Consider the following 17183-nt stretch of genomic DNA (forward strand, 5'->3'; position numbering starts at 1 on the left):
TTTTAAAGATTTTATTTATTTGACAGAGAGAGAGCGAGTGAGCACAAGCAGGGGAGCGGCAGAGGGAGAGGGAGAAACAAGTGCCCTACTCAGCAGGGAGCCCAATGTAGGGGCTAGATCCCAGGACCCTAGGATCATGACCTGAACTGAAGGCAGACACTTAACCAACTGAGTCACCCAGGGACCTCCAGACCCATATTTCTGATACAATTTAACATAACATTGGTTCTAGAATTTTAGTGTATTTCAGCCTGACCAGGGTCACACTTGTTTGAAATACAAATTCCTGGGCCCCACTCCAAATCTACTTTAAATTCATACTGTGAAAATCACCATTTGCAAAACCATGTTTTGTGTGGCTGGGGGGAGAAGCTGCTTCAGGTGAGACCTGGCCTCCCAGTTTTCATCATTCTTCCTGTCAACAGAGAGAGTGGCCAGTGCTACCTAGGCTGACATGGGAGATAGAAATGGACCCAAAGCATGCAGGGGGTGGCAGGTAAAAGCCTGGGATACACAATAAGGGATCAGGATGGGGAACATGGGAAGCCTATGGGGGCAAACTCAGGTAGGCTGAGATGAGTTCAAATTGTAACTGAGACTTTAAAAGTTGACAGAGTATGACATATTTTATTATTTATTTTTAAGGGACACAGCTGAACACAGCAGGGATCAAGGAAACAAAGATTGTTTTCAAATCATTCATTTATTCAAAATACCAGCAGAACTGAGTGAACGAACCCGTTCTGATTAACATTATTAACTACCATCAGGGAAGGGATATATTCCCACTGTTAACCTGCCACATCATTGCTCAGCCGGCCCCCAATTCCTGCTGTCATGTTTAATGAAGGGATCAATGATGGTCGATTGGACTGTCTTCTTCATTCAGTGATGGTGACAGGTCCAGTACACAGACTGAATGGAATAGAGCAAATAAGCATTCTGCTTGTCAACCTGTGTGAACTAAGATCAAATGTTCCCATTATTTCACAAACATTGAAAGCTTCTCTGATCTGCATGGACCCCGCCTGCTTTGATGTTCTTGTTTGTTTTAATTTATCCCTTTTCTTTTGGTCCCCTGTGATGTTGGAGTTTTACTATTCTGTGCTTTCCCCATCTGTGCCTTTTTGAGCCCCATTTGTTGGGCAGATGGCCATCCTTAAAAGTTAGCCAGAAATCAATGGCCTAGAATTTGGCCTTTTTCTTCTAATTTTTCCTCAAATTTTTATTTAAATTCTAGTGAAGATATAGTGTAATATTGGTTTCAAGAATAGAATTTAGTGCTTCGTCATTTACATATAACACCCACTACTCAACACAACTAGTGCCTTCCTTAATACCCATTACCCATCTAGTCCATCCCCATCCACCTCCCTCCAGTAAGCCCTCAGTTGTGTTCTCATTGTTAAGAGTCTTTTATGGTTTGCTTCCCTCTCTCCTTTTTTTCTTCCTCTAGATTCATCTATTTTGCTTTTAAAATTCTACTTATGAGTGAAATCATATGGTTTTTATCATTCTCTGACTTATTTCACTTAACATTAAACTCTCTAGCTCCATCCACATAATTGCAAATGGCAAGATTCCTTTTGATGGCTGAGTAGTATTCCATTATATACATACACACTGCATCTTCTTGATCCACTCATCAGTCGATGGACATTTGAGTCCTTTTCATAATTTGGCTATTGTTAATAATGCTGCTATAAACATCAGGGTACATGTGCTCCTTCAAATCTATATTTTTGTATCCTTTTTGTAAATACCTAGTAGCGCAATTGCTGGATTGTAGTTTTCTTTTTAACTCTTTGGGGGAATTCCATGCTGTTTTTCAGAGTGGCTGTACCAGTTTGCATTGACAAACAACTTAAGCCAGGTAAATATTTAATCAATTGCTGGGGGCACCTGGCTGGCTCAGTTGGTTAAGCGGCCAGCTCTTGATTTTGGCTCAGGTCATGATCTCAGGGTCCCAGGATTGAGCCCTGCATCTGGCTCTGTGCTCGATGGGGAGTCTGCTTGAAGATTCTTTATCTTTTTCTCTCTCCCTCTGCTCCTCCCCCCACTCATACACTCTCTTTTTCTCTCAACTAACTAAATAAACAAATCTTAAAAAAAAAAATAAATTTCCCCCAGGAGCATATTGTAAAGGATGTGTGAAGAGGTCTAGAGATGGAAGATGGAGATGCAGGTGAAGTTATGTTGCAGTGAGACCTACAGTAATTAAGAACTTGCTCACAAGGAAGGAGTTTTATTTAGTCTCTAACAAACACATTAGAGAGGTTCAAAGCTACAAAACATGCTTTATAGCAAAAAGGCAAATGACCTCTTCATTTTTACTTGACCTATAACACAGGGACAGTGGATCAATCAATGGAGACTTGGAGGTAAGACATTTGACAGGATGATAGGAAAGACTATTTTACATTTGGTGTTTAATTTGTGGAACTCACCACTGCAGAATCATTGAGGAAAAGATTTTCATTGGAAATAATAGCGGACTCTAGTTAATAACTTGCAAGTGAAATATATAAATTCTAAATTCAGCCTGTAAATAAAAAATACACAATTCTATTTGTTGAAGGTATATTAAACAAGTGCACCAGGGCACTTATATATTATGAATATTTCAGTGTCTAAGGGGGCACTGCTTTCTTAAAAGACTTTATTCTGAGCAAGGCATCAACCTCAAACTCTTTGCCGTGTGGAGGCTTCCAGAAGCTGTGAATTAAGTAGTAAGCCACTGATTTTTGGAGACATGTTAGCTCCTTTAGGCCACCAGGATTCTATTAAGTGCTTTAGAAGAGGTAATCTAATCTACTGAATGGCCCGAAAGATCAAAAGCACCTCCTAGCACAAGCAACTCCTCCACTTCTCAACAATAGGATCAGGGAACTGGGAATTTTATTTCACCTGCTGAGGAAAGGCAGGTGAAAGTGCTGGTCACAGGGCAGGCAATTATCTCTTTGCTGTGCGTTAAACAGCATTTTCGTCTAGCTGATGAATTATTTCCAGCTTTTGGCAACAATTTTCTCCTCATCATGGCAGGAGCAAGAGACCCTGGCAAATGTTGAAGAGCGGTGTGAGTCGCTGATTAAATCCAAGATCCAGCTGGAGGCCAGAGTGAAGGTGCTGCTGCTCGGGTGGAAGAAGAAGAGGAGATAAATTCCGAGCTGACTGCCAGGGGGCGGAAGCTCGAAGATGAATGTTCCGAGTTGAAGAAAGAAATTGATGACCTGGAAACAATGTTGGTGAAGTCACAGAAGGAGAAGCGTGCTATAGAGCGTAAGGTACTTTTTTGATAATGTCAGGGAGACCTGGATGCCCGAATCCCAGCCCCCATCAGGTTCTGGTACCAGGCTTGCTGGGCTCACATGGAGAAACCCGCAGCCTGAACTTGACAGCAGCCCCAGTCGAAACCAGCATAAAACAAGGGGCCCAGTGAACTGTGGTGTCCCGATTCAAATTTCCAATTCAAATTTCCGGAACCCCGCTTTATTTTCCAAGTGAAACATCTTCACTTGTTTCAGTCTTATGACATCTGAAATCTAATAGAGCAGTATGATTTCATTGGGCCTCTGAGTAGCCTTTTTTGGAAGGAGAGCAAACATGATGGGGTTTACTGAAAGGTGATTTGGGATGTGTCTGAACCCCCACCTCTGTCATTAATTTGAAGTTCAACCTTGAAGATGTCATGTTAATTCCAGCAAAGGATTTTGACATTCTGTTCATTTCAGTTGAGGGTTTTCGCGGGCGCTCTGTGTATGGATTGAAACTAGCTGAGGAGTCTGTTTCCAACCTCTGATAAACAAATGGTCTCTGGAATGACACTGTAATTTTGGCAGACAATTAAATAGCAATTCTTGTGCCATTGGTTCCCTTGCATAAAAAGCATGTGGGCCTGATAGAGCCAGCTTCCATTTTTGCATATTTGAACAGCTGGAACTCTTCTTTCATTGTCACTCTCAGGATCTGAGACACAACAAGATTGCTGCGTGCCCCCTGAGCACTCAGAAAATTACCTTGAGTCGTGTTCTTGCTGTATAATCATACGATGCTCGGAAACCTGGCCGTCGAATGAGGAACCTGATACTTGCTTAGCCAGAATACCCCCTACCCTAAGTCTGTGTGTGTACTGGAAAAAGAGGCAAGACAGCCCGTGGCCCGTAGCATTTGCCCACCCTCTCAGCTGAAACGCTAATGCTGCTGTCACCATCGTCTTCCCACAGGTCAAGAACCTGACTGAGGAAGTGGAGTCTCTAAATGAGGAGATCAGCAAACTGAACAGAGCGGCCAAGGTCATGCAGGAGGCCCATCAACAGATGCTGGATGACCTGGTCACAGAGGGGGAGAAACTCAGCAGCCTGAGCACAGCCAAGTTGAAATTGGAATGGCAAGTAGATGAGGTAGGAAGTGTTGTCTCGCTAGTTAGCCGTCTGCATGTATACAGGCCTCTGATTTTTACTTAATTTATCTTGACAGTTTGGGGAAAACTTAGTAGTGTGGCTTGTATCTTTAATATTGAGAAACAGAGGTTTATTTGTTCCTTGATAAAATTGAACGACTACACTATAAGAGAATTCCCAGCATGTAACCTGTCAGTTTTTAAATGCAACCTTCCTACAACCCTGGGCAGTGGGAGGAGAACATTGAGAGGATTTGTAGGGTTATCCCTGTAAGTGACAGACTTTTCCCTATAGCTCCCCGAGAACCTGGTGTTTTGCCCAACAGGTAGGCTGGTTCTCTATTTGACACTAGTGTTGAAAGATTAGTTTAAGGCTTGTGTGTTTCCAGTGACGTGCTGAGGTTTATTTAGAATTGAAAGATATGTAAATCACGAGCCGTGTTCAACCTATGCTTTGGGAAAACGCTTGTAAGATTCTAAAGATGGTGTCCCTGTTCTGCCTCCAAACACCCTGTGACATAAAGATGTTTCAAACCACTCTTCATGGTCGCGTCACCATTCTTTCTTCCCCTTCTCAGCTGGCAGAGCAGAGGCATTCACTCTCTTATTAGTTCCAAAAGCTTGGCCTTTATAAAATTGCTGACAGAGGTTGTCTGGTTTTTTATTTGAATTATTTGCTTCTTTTCCCTCATGCCTTTCTATCAGTTTCCTCTATTACCTGTTAGTTGTCTCAAATCTCTTTCTATTCCCACTGATTGTGTGTCTCACAAAGCCTCAATATGAGGATTTACTGTGTTGTGTGTGCGCGTTCTCTCTCTCTCTCTCTCTCTCTCTCTCTCACACACACACACACACACACACTCATTCACTTGTTCTCTCCTGGAGTTCATCTACTTTCAGGTTTTTACATACTCCTTCCAGAAATTCTCCTTCCTCCTCCTATTTGAATTTCATATATTTTGCTGGTTACAGGAAATAGCTCCTATTGTTGAAAAGTAACCATTTCAATATATCCATGAACAAATAGCCATATTGTGACTGTTATCTAGCCTCCTGCCAAACCAGCCCCAATATTGTTGACAGTGCTAATCCAGCAAAACTGGAATGTTCTGAGTCCCTGGTGTGGTACCCGAATATGACATGATGTTTGATGTAATGTTATGGACTAGAAGACGGAACCAGGACAGATGTCTCATATTCATAGATGATTGTGTGGACACAGATCTGCTTGGTATTGCTCCAGGGAGCTGAGCTTAGACTCACAGGAAGAATTTAGAGAGAATATTTTGGCTTCTTCTGAAGAAGCTCTCCTGAGTCAATGGACTTATCCACCCATGAAATGAGCTGCCCTGTGAAGTGGGCTTCCCATCAGGGAGGAACAATCAAATAAGGGCTCCCTGGTTACTTATTATTGGCTCCTTTCTGAGGACAGAGCTCCTGTTCCTTAATCTCCAAAGTTGTCTTTCATCACTGTAATTTCTAGATTTTTCGTTGTCTTACTGATGCATGCAATTTTTATTTTAAAATAGCTACACAACTGGGCACCATTTACATAATCTGTGCTTTGTATTTTTCTTTCTTTTTCCAGAAGGTAAGTGTTCATGAACACATCTAGTGAAGTATAAACTTGACCAATTTATTTGGCTAAATAATGCCTCCTTTTGTCAGCTTGAGGGTGCCCTAGAGCAGGAGAGGAGAGCAAGAATGAACTGTGAGAGGGAAAAGAGCAAACTGGAGGGCGATTTGAAGCTGCAGCGTGTGCTGCAGCTGGCCGAGAAGCTGAGCAAGTAAGCCACCTTGCTGTTGATGCAACACCCGGGAAGGCCTTGTATTGGGAGGACCAGCTCTCTCATATCATTGACCCTTGTGGCTCCAGGGTCAGATGTCTTAAGATTTGAAGGGGAAGATAACAAGCCTAGGAGATGATGATGATGATGATGACGATTATTATTATTATTTTTTTTTTGCTGGACTTTATTATTTGGTTGTAAAAAGAGAGTAAAGGCATAATAATGAAGAATGTGACTGAGAAGGTGTCTGACTAGCAGGTGGGAAATAATGGTGTAAGGCATGTGAGATGTGAATTATTGGAATTTGAGGTTACAAGTCCAAAAATTTAAAGGGCTCACTTCTTTTACCTCTGATGAGACCAATGGCATAAAAAGTAAATAATAATGATAATAATAATAACGATAAAACAAAACAAAGCCCTAATGTGAAGTTCCATAAAGGCTTCTGATCACTTTAAAAAAGATGGCCAGATATAACCTCATTGTTATTTATATAGCTTTTCTATCAAGTAATTTACCATAGAAATATTAAATCTTAAAATTTAAAGCAAAACATAACAATGGGAATTAGGGGAACTTTTGGCTCCCATGATCTCTGGGCAAGATGCCGCCTCAGTTTAGTTTCACTGCTCAGGGAAATGGACTTTCTCTCTTGTCTCTCGTTTCTTCTCCTGCTTAGCTAGACTTAATTCTAACCATTAGGGATTTTCAAGGTATTGGGAATAGATCAGATAAAAGGGGGAAGCAGTGAGGCCCAAGAGAAAGGCAAGGCCAGGATAAAGCTGGGAGCACATTGATCACTGGGTTTATAGGGAAGAAGAGAAGAGAGTCAGGTGAGAAGCTGTAAGTTTCTGGTTTCTCTGTCTGTGTGTTTGAGTTGCCATGATACATGCTCATGTTCAGGCTTGATTAATATTCTAAGAAGCTACTGGCCTTGATAGGTGTTTGAAAAAGAAGAAATGTGTCAATATGTCATCCTATATATGTGTGGAACGTAGAAACCATGATAGAGGTCCCTGAGCATTCAATTTTAAGATGATGTTTCAGCTTAGCAAAGTGAAAATGATGCTTGTAGGCCCTAAGTCAAAGAGCTCTGGCATTGTAGAAATCTATGTTTTTTAGAAAGGTACAACCTTAACTATAAAACTATTCCTCTAAATGGACCTATTATATAAAAACTTAATGTGTGATAAAGGTGGCATTTCAAATTAGTGATGACTGGATAAAGTATTTAATAAATGGTGCCGAGATTATTAGCTATTCATTTTCTGAGATGAAAGTTAAATTTCTATCCTGCACTATTCCCACATGCAAAATCCAGTTGCATTAAAGAATTAAATGTGAAAACAAGGCTATGAGGCTGCTAGACTATGCAACATTATTCACAATAGCTAAGATATAGAAGCAACCTAACCGTCCACTGATGGATAAATGGCTAAAGAAAATGTGGCATATACATATAATGGAATATTATTCAGCCTTTAAAAAGAAGGAACCCTTGCTGCCGGTGACACCGTGGATGAACTGGGAGGACACTATCCCAAGTGAAATAGGGAATCACAGAAGAACAAAGACTTCATGATCCTATTTATATGAGGCATCTAAAATAGTCAAACTTGTAGAAACAGAATAGAATGGTGAGTGTTAGGGGCTGGAGGGAGTGGAAAATAGGGATGTTATTTAACAGGAATGAAGTTTCAGTTATGCAAGATGACTGAGTTCTAGAAATCTGCCGTACAACAATGTGCTTATAGTTAGCATTACTGTATTGCGCACTTAAATACTTGTTAAGAGGGTAGATCTCATGTTAAATGTTCTTACCACAATAAAGATGACAAAAGTCATTTGAGGACAACATGAATGATAAGTCTTAAGGAAAATGGCAGGTTACATTTTCTTGAATAAGTGACAAAGGCAAAGGCAGAAAAAGGGTATTTTGATACGTCTAATGAATACAAATATTTAAACATTATTATGGCAAAATCCAACACAAATAAAATCAGAACAAGTTATATAACATGGGAGAAATATTTACAACAGAAATCAGAAAATAAATAAGGATACTAAAAGGAAATCTATAGTTCAATAATTATGTGAACAGCCTAGTAGACGAATGATTAAAGGATACCACCAGGTAGTTTATTTGGCTTATTCGCCATTTTTTTTTTTAAAGATTTTATTTATTTATTTGTCAGAGAGAGAGGGAGAGAGAGCAAGCACAGGCAGACAGAATGGCAGGCAGAGGCAGAGGGAGAAGCAGGCTCCCTGATGAGCAAGGAGCCCGATGTGGGACTCGATCCCAGGACGCTGGGATCATGACCTGAGCCGAAGGCAGCTGCTTAACCAACTGAGCCACCTAGGCGTCCCTATTTGCCATTTTTGAATCTCGTAGTTGACAACGTGCTGCCTCAGTGTTAAACAAGGGCATTAAAAAGAAAGTCATTCTACCACGGAACACCACATCAAAAACTAATGATGTACTGTATCGTGATTAACATAACATAATAAAAAAAATAGTGAAAAAACCCCACAAACAAACCAGAAAGTCATTCTAATCTCTCTCAGACTAGGAAAAATTTAGAAGTATGCTACTATTAAGTGTAAATGTGGAATAATCTCACACTGCTATTGCAGGGCAAAGGGGTGTGTTACTTTTTTCTTTTTTTTTTAGGAAAAAGGAATGTCTTATTTTTTCATTTATTTGGGTTCCATATTTTTAAGCACACACTTGGACTTGATCCAGCGATTCCCTGGTCTGTATCCACTCTAAGAAAACACTCACATGTGCACAAGGGGGCATGGATACGAACGGTGTTATCTATAAAAGGAAAATATTGGGGAAAACTTAAGGGCTTATTAATAGGGAAATGGATAAATGACAGCATGTCTCAATCATGGAATAGTATGTCACGGTTAATTTTTAAACGAAATCATTTATCTGTGGGCCAACATGGAAAAACCTCCAATTTGTTATTGGGTTAAAAGTAAGTTATGGAACTATAAATATAAACTTGCATCATATTGTACTTTTCACAGTAAAGAAAATGAAACTCTTTCTACCAATATATAAACACAAACATATACTTAGTCAATACTTAGAAAAATGTCTGGAGGGACTCACACCAAACTGATAATGGTGTTTACCTCTAGGGAAGGAACAAAGATTGGGTGTGATAGCCAAGGAGATTTCAGATATAGATATAATAGTTGAATTTTTACAATGAGGATGAATTCATATGTCATTACTATAATTTTAAATATGATTTAAAAAAATATTTAAGCTAAATGTTATCACTTTAAACAATTCTATTTGATACATTTTTCCCTAACAGGAAAGAACTAGAAATGAATCAGATGAATTTAAAGGTGGAGAAGGAGAAAGGCCTGGTGGCTCAGCTTCAGAACACAGTTAAGGAACTTCAGGTAATCATTTGTCAAATACCTGTGTGTGGCTATATGTAGATTCATGGGTGGTAATTGGTACTTCAGTAACAAATACTTTGCCAGGGTATCCGTACCTTTAGCCAACTATGCACAGAAGCAGAAAAGAGCAGCAGTTAAGAAGGTAAACTGTGGCATTCTCCAGCTGGCTGACTCAGGAAAATTACCCTTGAAGCTTAGATTTTCTTATCATAATAAAAACATAGATAATTTGTTGCATATTTACGGTGAACCAAACATTGTGCTAAAATCCTAGGCATTTATTTTTTTCAGTTATTAATCTTCCTGACAACCTTTGAGCTAATATTATTAACAGCAACAGTATTTTTAAGTGGTAAGCATAAAGCCTGATTCATGGTAAGCATTCAGTGTTAGCAATTTAATTTTCTATAGTGATTAGTCTTCGTGATTAGAAGGCAATTCTATTTCTGTGCTGAAAATCTGTTTTATATCTACCTGTAGTCTCAACACATTATTTGATAATGGGAAGCTTTTTATAAGTTTTAGACCATGTAGTTGTTTTATACTATTTGACCATGTTACAGAGTAATATAGGTATGTATGGACATATGCATATACCTACACAAATGTATGGCTAACTCCTTACATAAGCCGAATGTATATACATCTGTATGATAGATGTTTTTCCTTTGGAGCTAAATATTTATCTCAGTAATGTAGCCATTACTCAAAATAATTTTGAGCCTCTTTCTGATAATTATTTTCTGAGACATTTTTGAACCAAATAAGAAATTCAGTCTCCCTGATTTATAGGCATGATTTCAAACACAATATTAATCTCCAAGCGATTATCTATCATATTCACCGGGCTTATCTTCAAATGATACTTGACTTTATCCAAAATAAAAAGACCCAGAAGTTTCAATTTATCCAAAAGACAAATTCTCTTCCCTTGATGATTTAAAACAAAACAAAACAAAACAAAACCAAAAACAAGCTCTAAAGATTATTTCTGAGGAAACGTTTCAGAAATGTTTGGTTTAATGATAGTATTGTTTGGGACAAAGTTATTGGATCCCAAAATAACTCATTGGAAGGGGAACATGTTTACTTGGGTGTGGAAGTTATAAATTTTTTGGCACTTTTTCTGTCATAACTCCTCTACAGATCTGGTAGCCTACATATTGGCATGATCTAGAAACCAGCATTCTCTAGCCGTGGTACTCTTATTCAAAGGAAAGTAAAACATATTCTAAAATAGATTCTATCTCTTTTCACCCCATCCTAATGTATGCTTAATTATTAAAGGTGATGTTAATAAACATCAGTGGCTTCCCTGTACTACAATGATGCTGTCAAAATTTGTAGAGCTATTTGCCCTTACACTAAAAAGATTTTGGGCTCTGGGTGTTCTTATTACTAATTTCCTTTATCTAGTAATTTTTCCACTAATGGCATCAGATTACTATTCGTGGTAGCAGTCTCCACTCCTCCACCAATTCTAATAAGTTACTTCAGATCTCCTGGTACTTGAAATCATCTTGAGACGAAGAAGCCAAATAACCAAGTATGTCAGAATTGTGTGTAAAATTACATTGATGCTATTTCTTATGAGGGAGTTGCTTGGACTCAGAGATTGTTATTCTTTTCTTCAGATATTTGCCCAAGTTCCTAATAACTGAGTTTGGTAAACTAATTCTAGAGGAGTGAGGTCTTGTATATAAAATTCATCATGTTAGTTTTATTAAATCTCTTTAAATTTTTTTCTTGTTCCATGAAAAATGTTTTCTATTGCTTTAGAAAGTGCTCTTTACTATGGTTCCCTGTCCATGTATAGAATTTAATGAAGTCGCTCATCCCCAAGGACTGGGAGATCTGGAGGAAATGCCCATTTGAATTCTGGTTTTTGTACTGATTTGGGGAAAATAATTTAATTTCTATGTATTCTATCTTCTTTATAAAATGGGAACCAAGAGTGTTATGTAACTTTTCTGAGTGTTGAGAAATGTATAAAACTATAGTAAAGCTCTTAATATAAAATATGCTACAAGTGCTTTGTAAAAGTCAAAATTATTTATTGCTGCAGATACAGATACAGGCTTTTAAAAGGGAACTCGAAGTTGAAAGGACCACTCGAGCCAAGGTGGAGAGGGAGAGAACTGACTTCATCCAAGAACTAGAAGACTTGAATGAGAGGCTAGAGGAGGCAGGAGGTACCAGTTTGGCTCAGCTGGATATAACTAAGAAACAGGAAACAAAATTCCAGAAGCTTCGCAGAGACATGGAAGAGGCTACACTGTACTTCAAGGCAACTTCTGCCACTTTGAAGAAGAGACATGCAGACAGCCTGGCTGAGCTCCAGGGCCGGCTTGACAATTTACAACAGGTCAAGCAGAAATTAGAAAAAGACAAGAGTGACTTGCAGCTAGAAGTGGAAGACCTCTTGACGAAAGTTGAGCAGATGACCAGAGCTAAGGTAAACATTCTTAAGTCCACCTTACAGACTTCAGAACATGAAAGTAGGTGGGGGAGAGGAAGGAAAAGAAAAAATAAATGAGATTGATGACTTGAGGAGTGTGCTAATGGAAGCTATAGTTCTTTTGATTGACTAGATCAGGCTTAATCTCAGTGAACATTATTAAGGTCACGTGGCTATTACCTGAATGTAGTCTGACAGTAGCTTTTGGTTTTATTAGAGTTCCAGTCCATAATTCTTATGGGTCTTTCTGGTGATGATATAAATAAGTAGACTGAAAAGTAAGCCACTAGTTACATGAGTGGTGTGTCTCTCTCGAAGAATGACATTGAATTGGAAACACTCCTTGGAGGTGCCTCATACACTCTAGTGTTTGTCTCAATGAATGGTGAACACAAAGAGCTTTGCTAACAGGAGAGACCTTTTCCCCCTCATCTTTTCTGACATCTCTGTAACCAGCCAGCACTTAGAAGGAAGTTTCACCACATGTTCTTTCTTCACTGCATCCATTAATCCATATAGCACAGGCTCTTATATCAAATGACTAGTATCAGTTCATAGATAATGGCCATCCTACCTTCTGGTATTTGAGAGAAGGCTTATGTTACGTTAATCAGAACAAATACAGGCATACAACATTTTATTGAGCTTTGCTTTATTATACTTCACAGATAATGTGTTTTTTACAATTGGAGGCTTATGGCAGCCCTAAGTTGAGCAAGTCTATCAGTGCCTAACAGCATCGTCTTTACTCCATGTCTCTGTGCCACAGTTTGGTAATTCTCACAACATTTCAAACTTTTTCATTATATTTATTATGGTGATCTATGATCAGTGATCTTTGATGTTACTGTTGTTTGGGGACACCAAGAACCATGTCCCATATAAGAAGGCAGACTTAATCGATAAATGTGTGTGTTCTGACTGCTCCATCAACTGGCCATTCTCCTATCTGTCTCCCTCTCCTTAGGCTTCTCTATTCCCCGAGACACAACAATATTGAAATTAGGCCAGTTAATATGCTTAAAATGCCTTCTGAGTGTTCAAGTGAAAGGAAGAGTGGTACATCTCTCATTTGAAATCAAAAGCCTGAGATGATTAATCTTGCTGAGGAAGGCAGGTTGGAAGCCAGGACAGGCTGAAATCTATCTAGGCCTCTTGTGCCAAATGGTTAGCCAAGTTGTGGATGCAAAGGAAAAATTCCTGAAGATTAAAAGTGCTACTCCAGTGAGCACATGAGTTATAAGCAAGTGAAAAAGCCTTAATGCTGATAATGATAATAATTCTGATAATTGCTGATAATGCTGATAATGAAGAAAGCTTTAGTGGTCTGGATAGGAGATCAAACCATCATTCCCTTAAGCTAAAAGCTAATCCAGAGCAAGGGCCTAACTCTCCAATTCTGTGAAGGCTGAGAGAGGTGAGGAAGCTTCAGAAGGTTCGTTGTTGAGGTTTAAGGAAAGAAGCTCTCTCTAATATGAAGTGCCAGGTGAAGAAATGGGTACTAATGCAGAAATTGAGTCTGGTGGTGGAGGGCACGTATTGCATGGAGCACTGGGTGTGGTGATAAACAATGAATCTTAGAACATTGGGGGGGAAAAAAAAGAAATTGCAGCAAGTTTTCCAGAAGATCTAGCTTAGATAATTCGTGAAGGTGGTTACACTAAAAAGAGAAACTCAATGTAGACAGTCTTCTATTAGAAGAAGATGCCATCTAGAACTTTCCTAGCTAGAGAGGAGAAGGCAATGCCTGGCTTCAAAGGACAGGCTAATTCTCTTGTTAGGGGCTAAAGTTGAAGCTAATGCTCATTCACCATTCTGAAAACCCAAGGACCCACAAGAATTGTGCTAAATCTACTTTGCCTGTGCTATAGACATGGAAAAATAAAGCCTGAATGATAGCACATATTTGAAGCTGCTATTGAGACTTATTGCTTGGAAAAGAAGATTCCTTTCAAAATAGTACTACTCATTGACAATGCACCTGGTCACTGAAGAACTCTAATGAAGATATACAATAAGATTTATGTTGTCTTCATGCTTGCTAACAGCCATTCAGCAGCCCATGGATCAAGGAGTCATTTTGACTTTCAAATATCATGATTCAAGAAATACATTTTTTAAGTCTCTAGCTGCCACAGATCCATCAAAAATCACTGATGGATCTGGGCAAAGTAAATTGAAAATCTTCTGGAAAGCATTCACCATTCTAGATTAAGAACATTCTACTTTAAGAACATTCATGATTTGTAGGAAGAGGTCTAAATATCAACATTAACAGGAGTTTTGAAGAAGTTGGTTCTAATCCTTCTGGATAACTTTGAGAGGTTACGACTCCACTGGAGGAAGTAACTGAAGATGTGGTGGAAATAGCAAGATAACTAGAATTAGAAGTGGAGCCTGAAGATGGTATCGAAGGTCCACAATCTTATGATACAACTTTAACAGGTAAGGAGTTGCTACTTATGGATGAACAGAGAAGTGGTTTCTTGAGACAGAATCTACTCCTGGTGAAGATGCTGTGAAGACTGTTGAAGTGGCAACAAAGGATTTAGAATATTACATAAACTTCATTGATAAAACAGCAGCAGGGTTTGATAAGATTGACTCCAATTTTGAAGGAAGTTCTACTGTGGGTAAAATGCAATCTAACAGCATCACATGCTACACAGAAATAATTTATGAAGGAAGAGTTAATTGATGTGTCAAAACTCACTGTTGTCCTGTTTCAAGAAATTGCCACAGCTACCCCAGCCTTCAGGAACCACCACCCTGATAAATCAGCAGCCATCAATATTGAGCAAGATCCTCCACCAGCAAAAAGATGATCACTCGTAGAAAGCTCAGATGATGGCTAGCATATTTTAGCAATAAACCGTTTTAAATTTTGGCATACACTTTTTTTATATGTAATGCTATTGCACAATTAATAGACTATAGTATAGTGTAAATACAACATTTATGAGCACTAGGAAACCAAAAAATTCACTGACTCACTTTATTGTGATATTACCTTTATTGCATGGTTCCGCACTGAACCCGCAATTTCTCCAAGGTATGCCTGTAGCCAGAGTCCCATTCTCCTTGTGAGCAGAATTTGTAAAATTATCTGGAAAAGAGACAAACCAACAATAAAGCTCAACCTGCAAGGACCATAGCCAAAAAAATGTAACATTTCCTCAGAGAGACTGAGTGAATCCTAAAATATTTAGCATTAGTTCCCTTTAAAAACCTCATTCAGTAGAAAGAAACACAACCACCTTGCTTTTCCTTCTCTCTCTTTCTCTCCTCTATCCCTGCCATCCCACCCCCAATTATCTTAGAATGTAAATTTAGTAAGGATTTAAGTCCTCTCTCCTCTATCTCTTCTGTATTCTGCCTTTTATGTGGACTCATCCTTCTTTCTCTCAGCAGTGAAAGCATTCTTTCTCCATGCCCTGTAGGCTTCATTTGCTTTCCTCAGCCCAAATGATGCTCTAGAAGTCCTTACTCTTTATAATCTACTGTGCCTCTTGTTTATCCTCAGGAATTTTTCTGTTTCTGCACATCTTAGTAGGAAGTCATAGTCATAAAACTGTTGATAGTTTCACCATAAATCTGTACTAATTAGATATGAATTTCATACTTTCCAATTTCCTCTAGAATTTCATTGCTGCTCAGAAGTTCTTTTATTCTTCTAATTCAGTTTTATTTTAAATAAAATCCCCCCTCAGATTCTAACTCTGACTTTCTAAATCCTTTCCAATAAATGGTAAGACCTAACTGATAAGATCAAGACTCATTCAGTATAACTTCTCTCTTCACCTTATATTTTTCTTATACTCATCCATTTCTTGCTTTCTTGTCCCAAAGAATAAAATATTTTTCCACATGACCATTATTCACCCATTGCAAAAACAAACCAAAATAAAGAAAGACTCTTCCTCAGATATTAGGAGGAGGAAAGCAAAGTCTATCCATATCTGCCTCTGTCTCCTTGACCAAAGAGTATAGTTCCATTTATCTATTGCTATATAACAAATCATCCCCAAACCTTGCAGCTTGAAACAGAAATTTATTATCAACTCTCCAATCTCAACTGGAGTCATCTGAAGGTTTATTCATTCTCATGTCCGGCTCTTGGGCTGGGACAACTAACTAAAAAGGCTAGGGGCTAGTTGGAAATCTTTCTTGCCATGTGGCTAGCATGGGTTTCCTCACAGCATGGCAACCATGGGGGACCTGAGCTTCTTACAAGGCAATTTAGGGCATAAGAGCAAGTACTACAAGAGACCAAGACAGAAGCCGCAACAATTCTAGTTAGACAGACTTACAGTGCAGTGCAGTGATACAGTTATAAGTCACAGGGTAGGGATCTATACAAAGGTGTGAGTGCCAGAGGGTGTTGGTCATTGGGGGGACCATCTTAGGAAGCTAGCTCCCACCAGCAGATATATATACCTCACTACCTCCTCAATCCTGTAACCCTTGTTATGGGTTTTATTATCCCTGCTTTTCTTAGAAGTATTCTCTTAAGTTCTTTCAAAGATCAGTAAAGTCTTCCTTTCCTCAAATTAGTGTGTCTAAAACCAAACTCATCACCTTCTCTTGAATCTGGTGTTTCTTCTGGACATTTCTGTCATTGGCACCCTGTTTCTTCCCATCACCCAGGCTCTAAGCCTGTAAATGATTATTTGTTTCCTCTCTTGTTTTTTGCTTTCCAATCAATTCTTACAGCAAGTCAATTCTTCACTGTCTTACAGTTTTCCATTCTATTCTCACATGCAGGCAGGACATTACCTTTTAACCAGACTATTGAAGTGGTTTCCTAAGTTATCTTTTTTGCTTCTAGTTTTTCTTTTTTTCAGTCTATCCTATACAGTATCTATATGAATATCTCTAAACATGGCTTTATAGAATCCTGTCCCCTGCTTAACACTGAACTTCAAACTGCTGGTTTTCAAGGTACCCTTTGGCCTGTGACCAGACTCACTCTGCCCTGCCAATTTTAGATCCCATTACTTTTCTTCATGGGCCTTCTATTTCAGCCAACCTAGAATGTTTGCCCTCCATCAAATATCCTTTTTCCACCAATATACCTTGTCCAAACTAAGCCCTTTCCTTGCAATGCTAAAGT

The 17183-nt window shown here is 38.9% G+C and overlaps 1 protein-coding gene across 1 annotated transcript in view; it reads left to right on the forward strand.

The window, feature by feature from the left end:
* LOC111146469 (myosin heavy chain 15) overlaps positions 1–17183 on the forward strand; it is a 155582-nt gene that overhangs the window by 70177 nt on the left and 68222 nt on the right. Inside the window, 6 exon segments of the mRNA XM_022502027.1 lie at positions 3043–3127; positions 3130–3284; positions 4224–4400; positions 6068–6186; positions 9522–9612; positions 11678–12067. Coding sequence (XP_022357735.1) covers positions 3043–3127; positions 3130–3284; positions 4224–4400; positions 6068–6186; positions 9522–9612; positions 11678–12067 — 1017 coding nt within the window.

The sequence above is a fragment of the Enhydra lutris genome, unplaced genomic scaffold (genome assembly GCF_002288905.1).
Source record: "Enhydra lutris kenyoni isolate GAN:26980312 unplaced genomic scaffold, ASM228890v2 scaffoldscaffold2, whole genome shotgun sequence".
In the NCBI taxonomy this organism is placed as follows: Eukaryota; Metazoa; Chordata; class Mammalia; order Carnivora; family Mustelidae; genus Enhydra; species Enhydra lutris.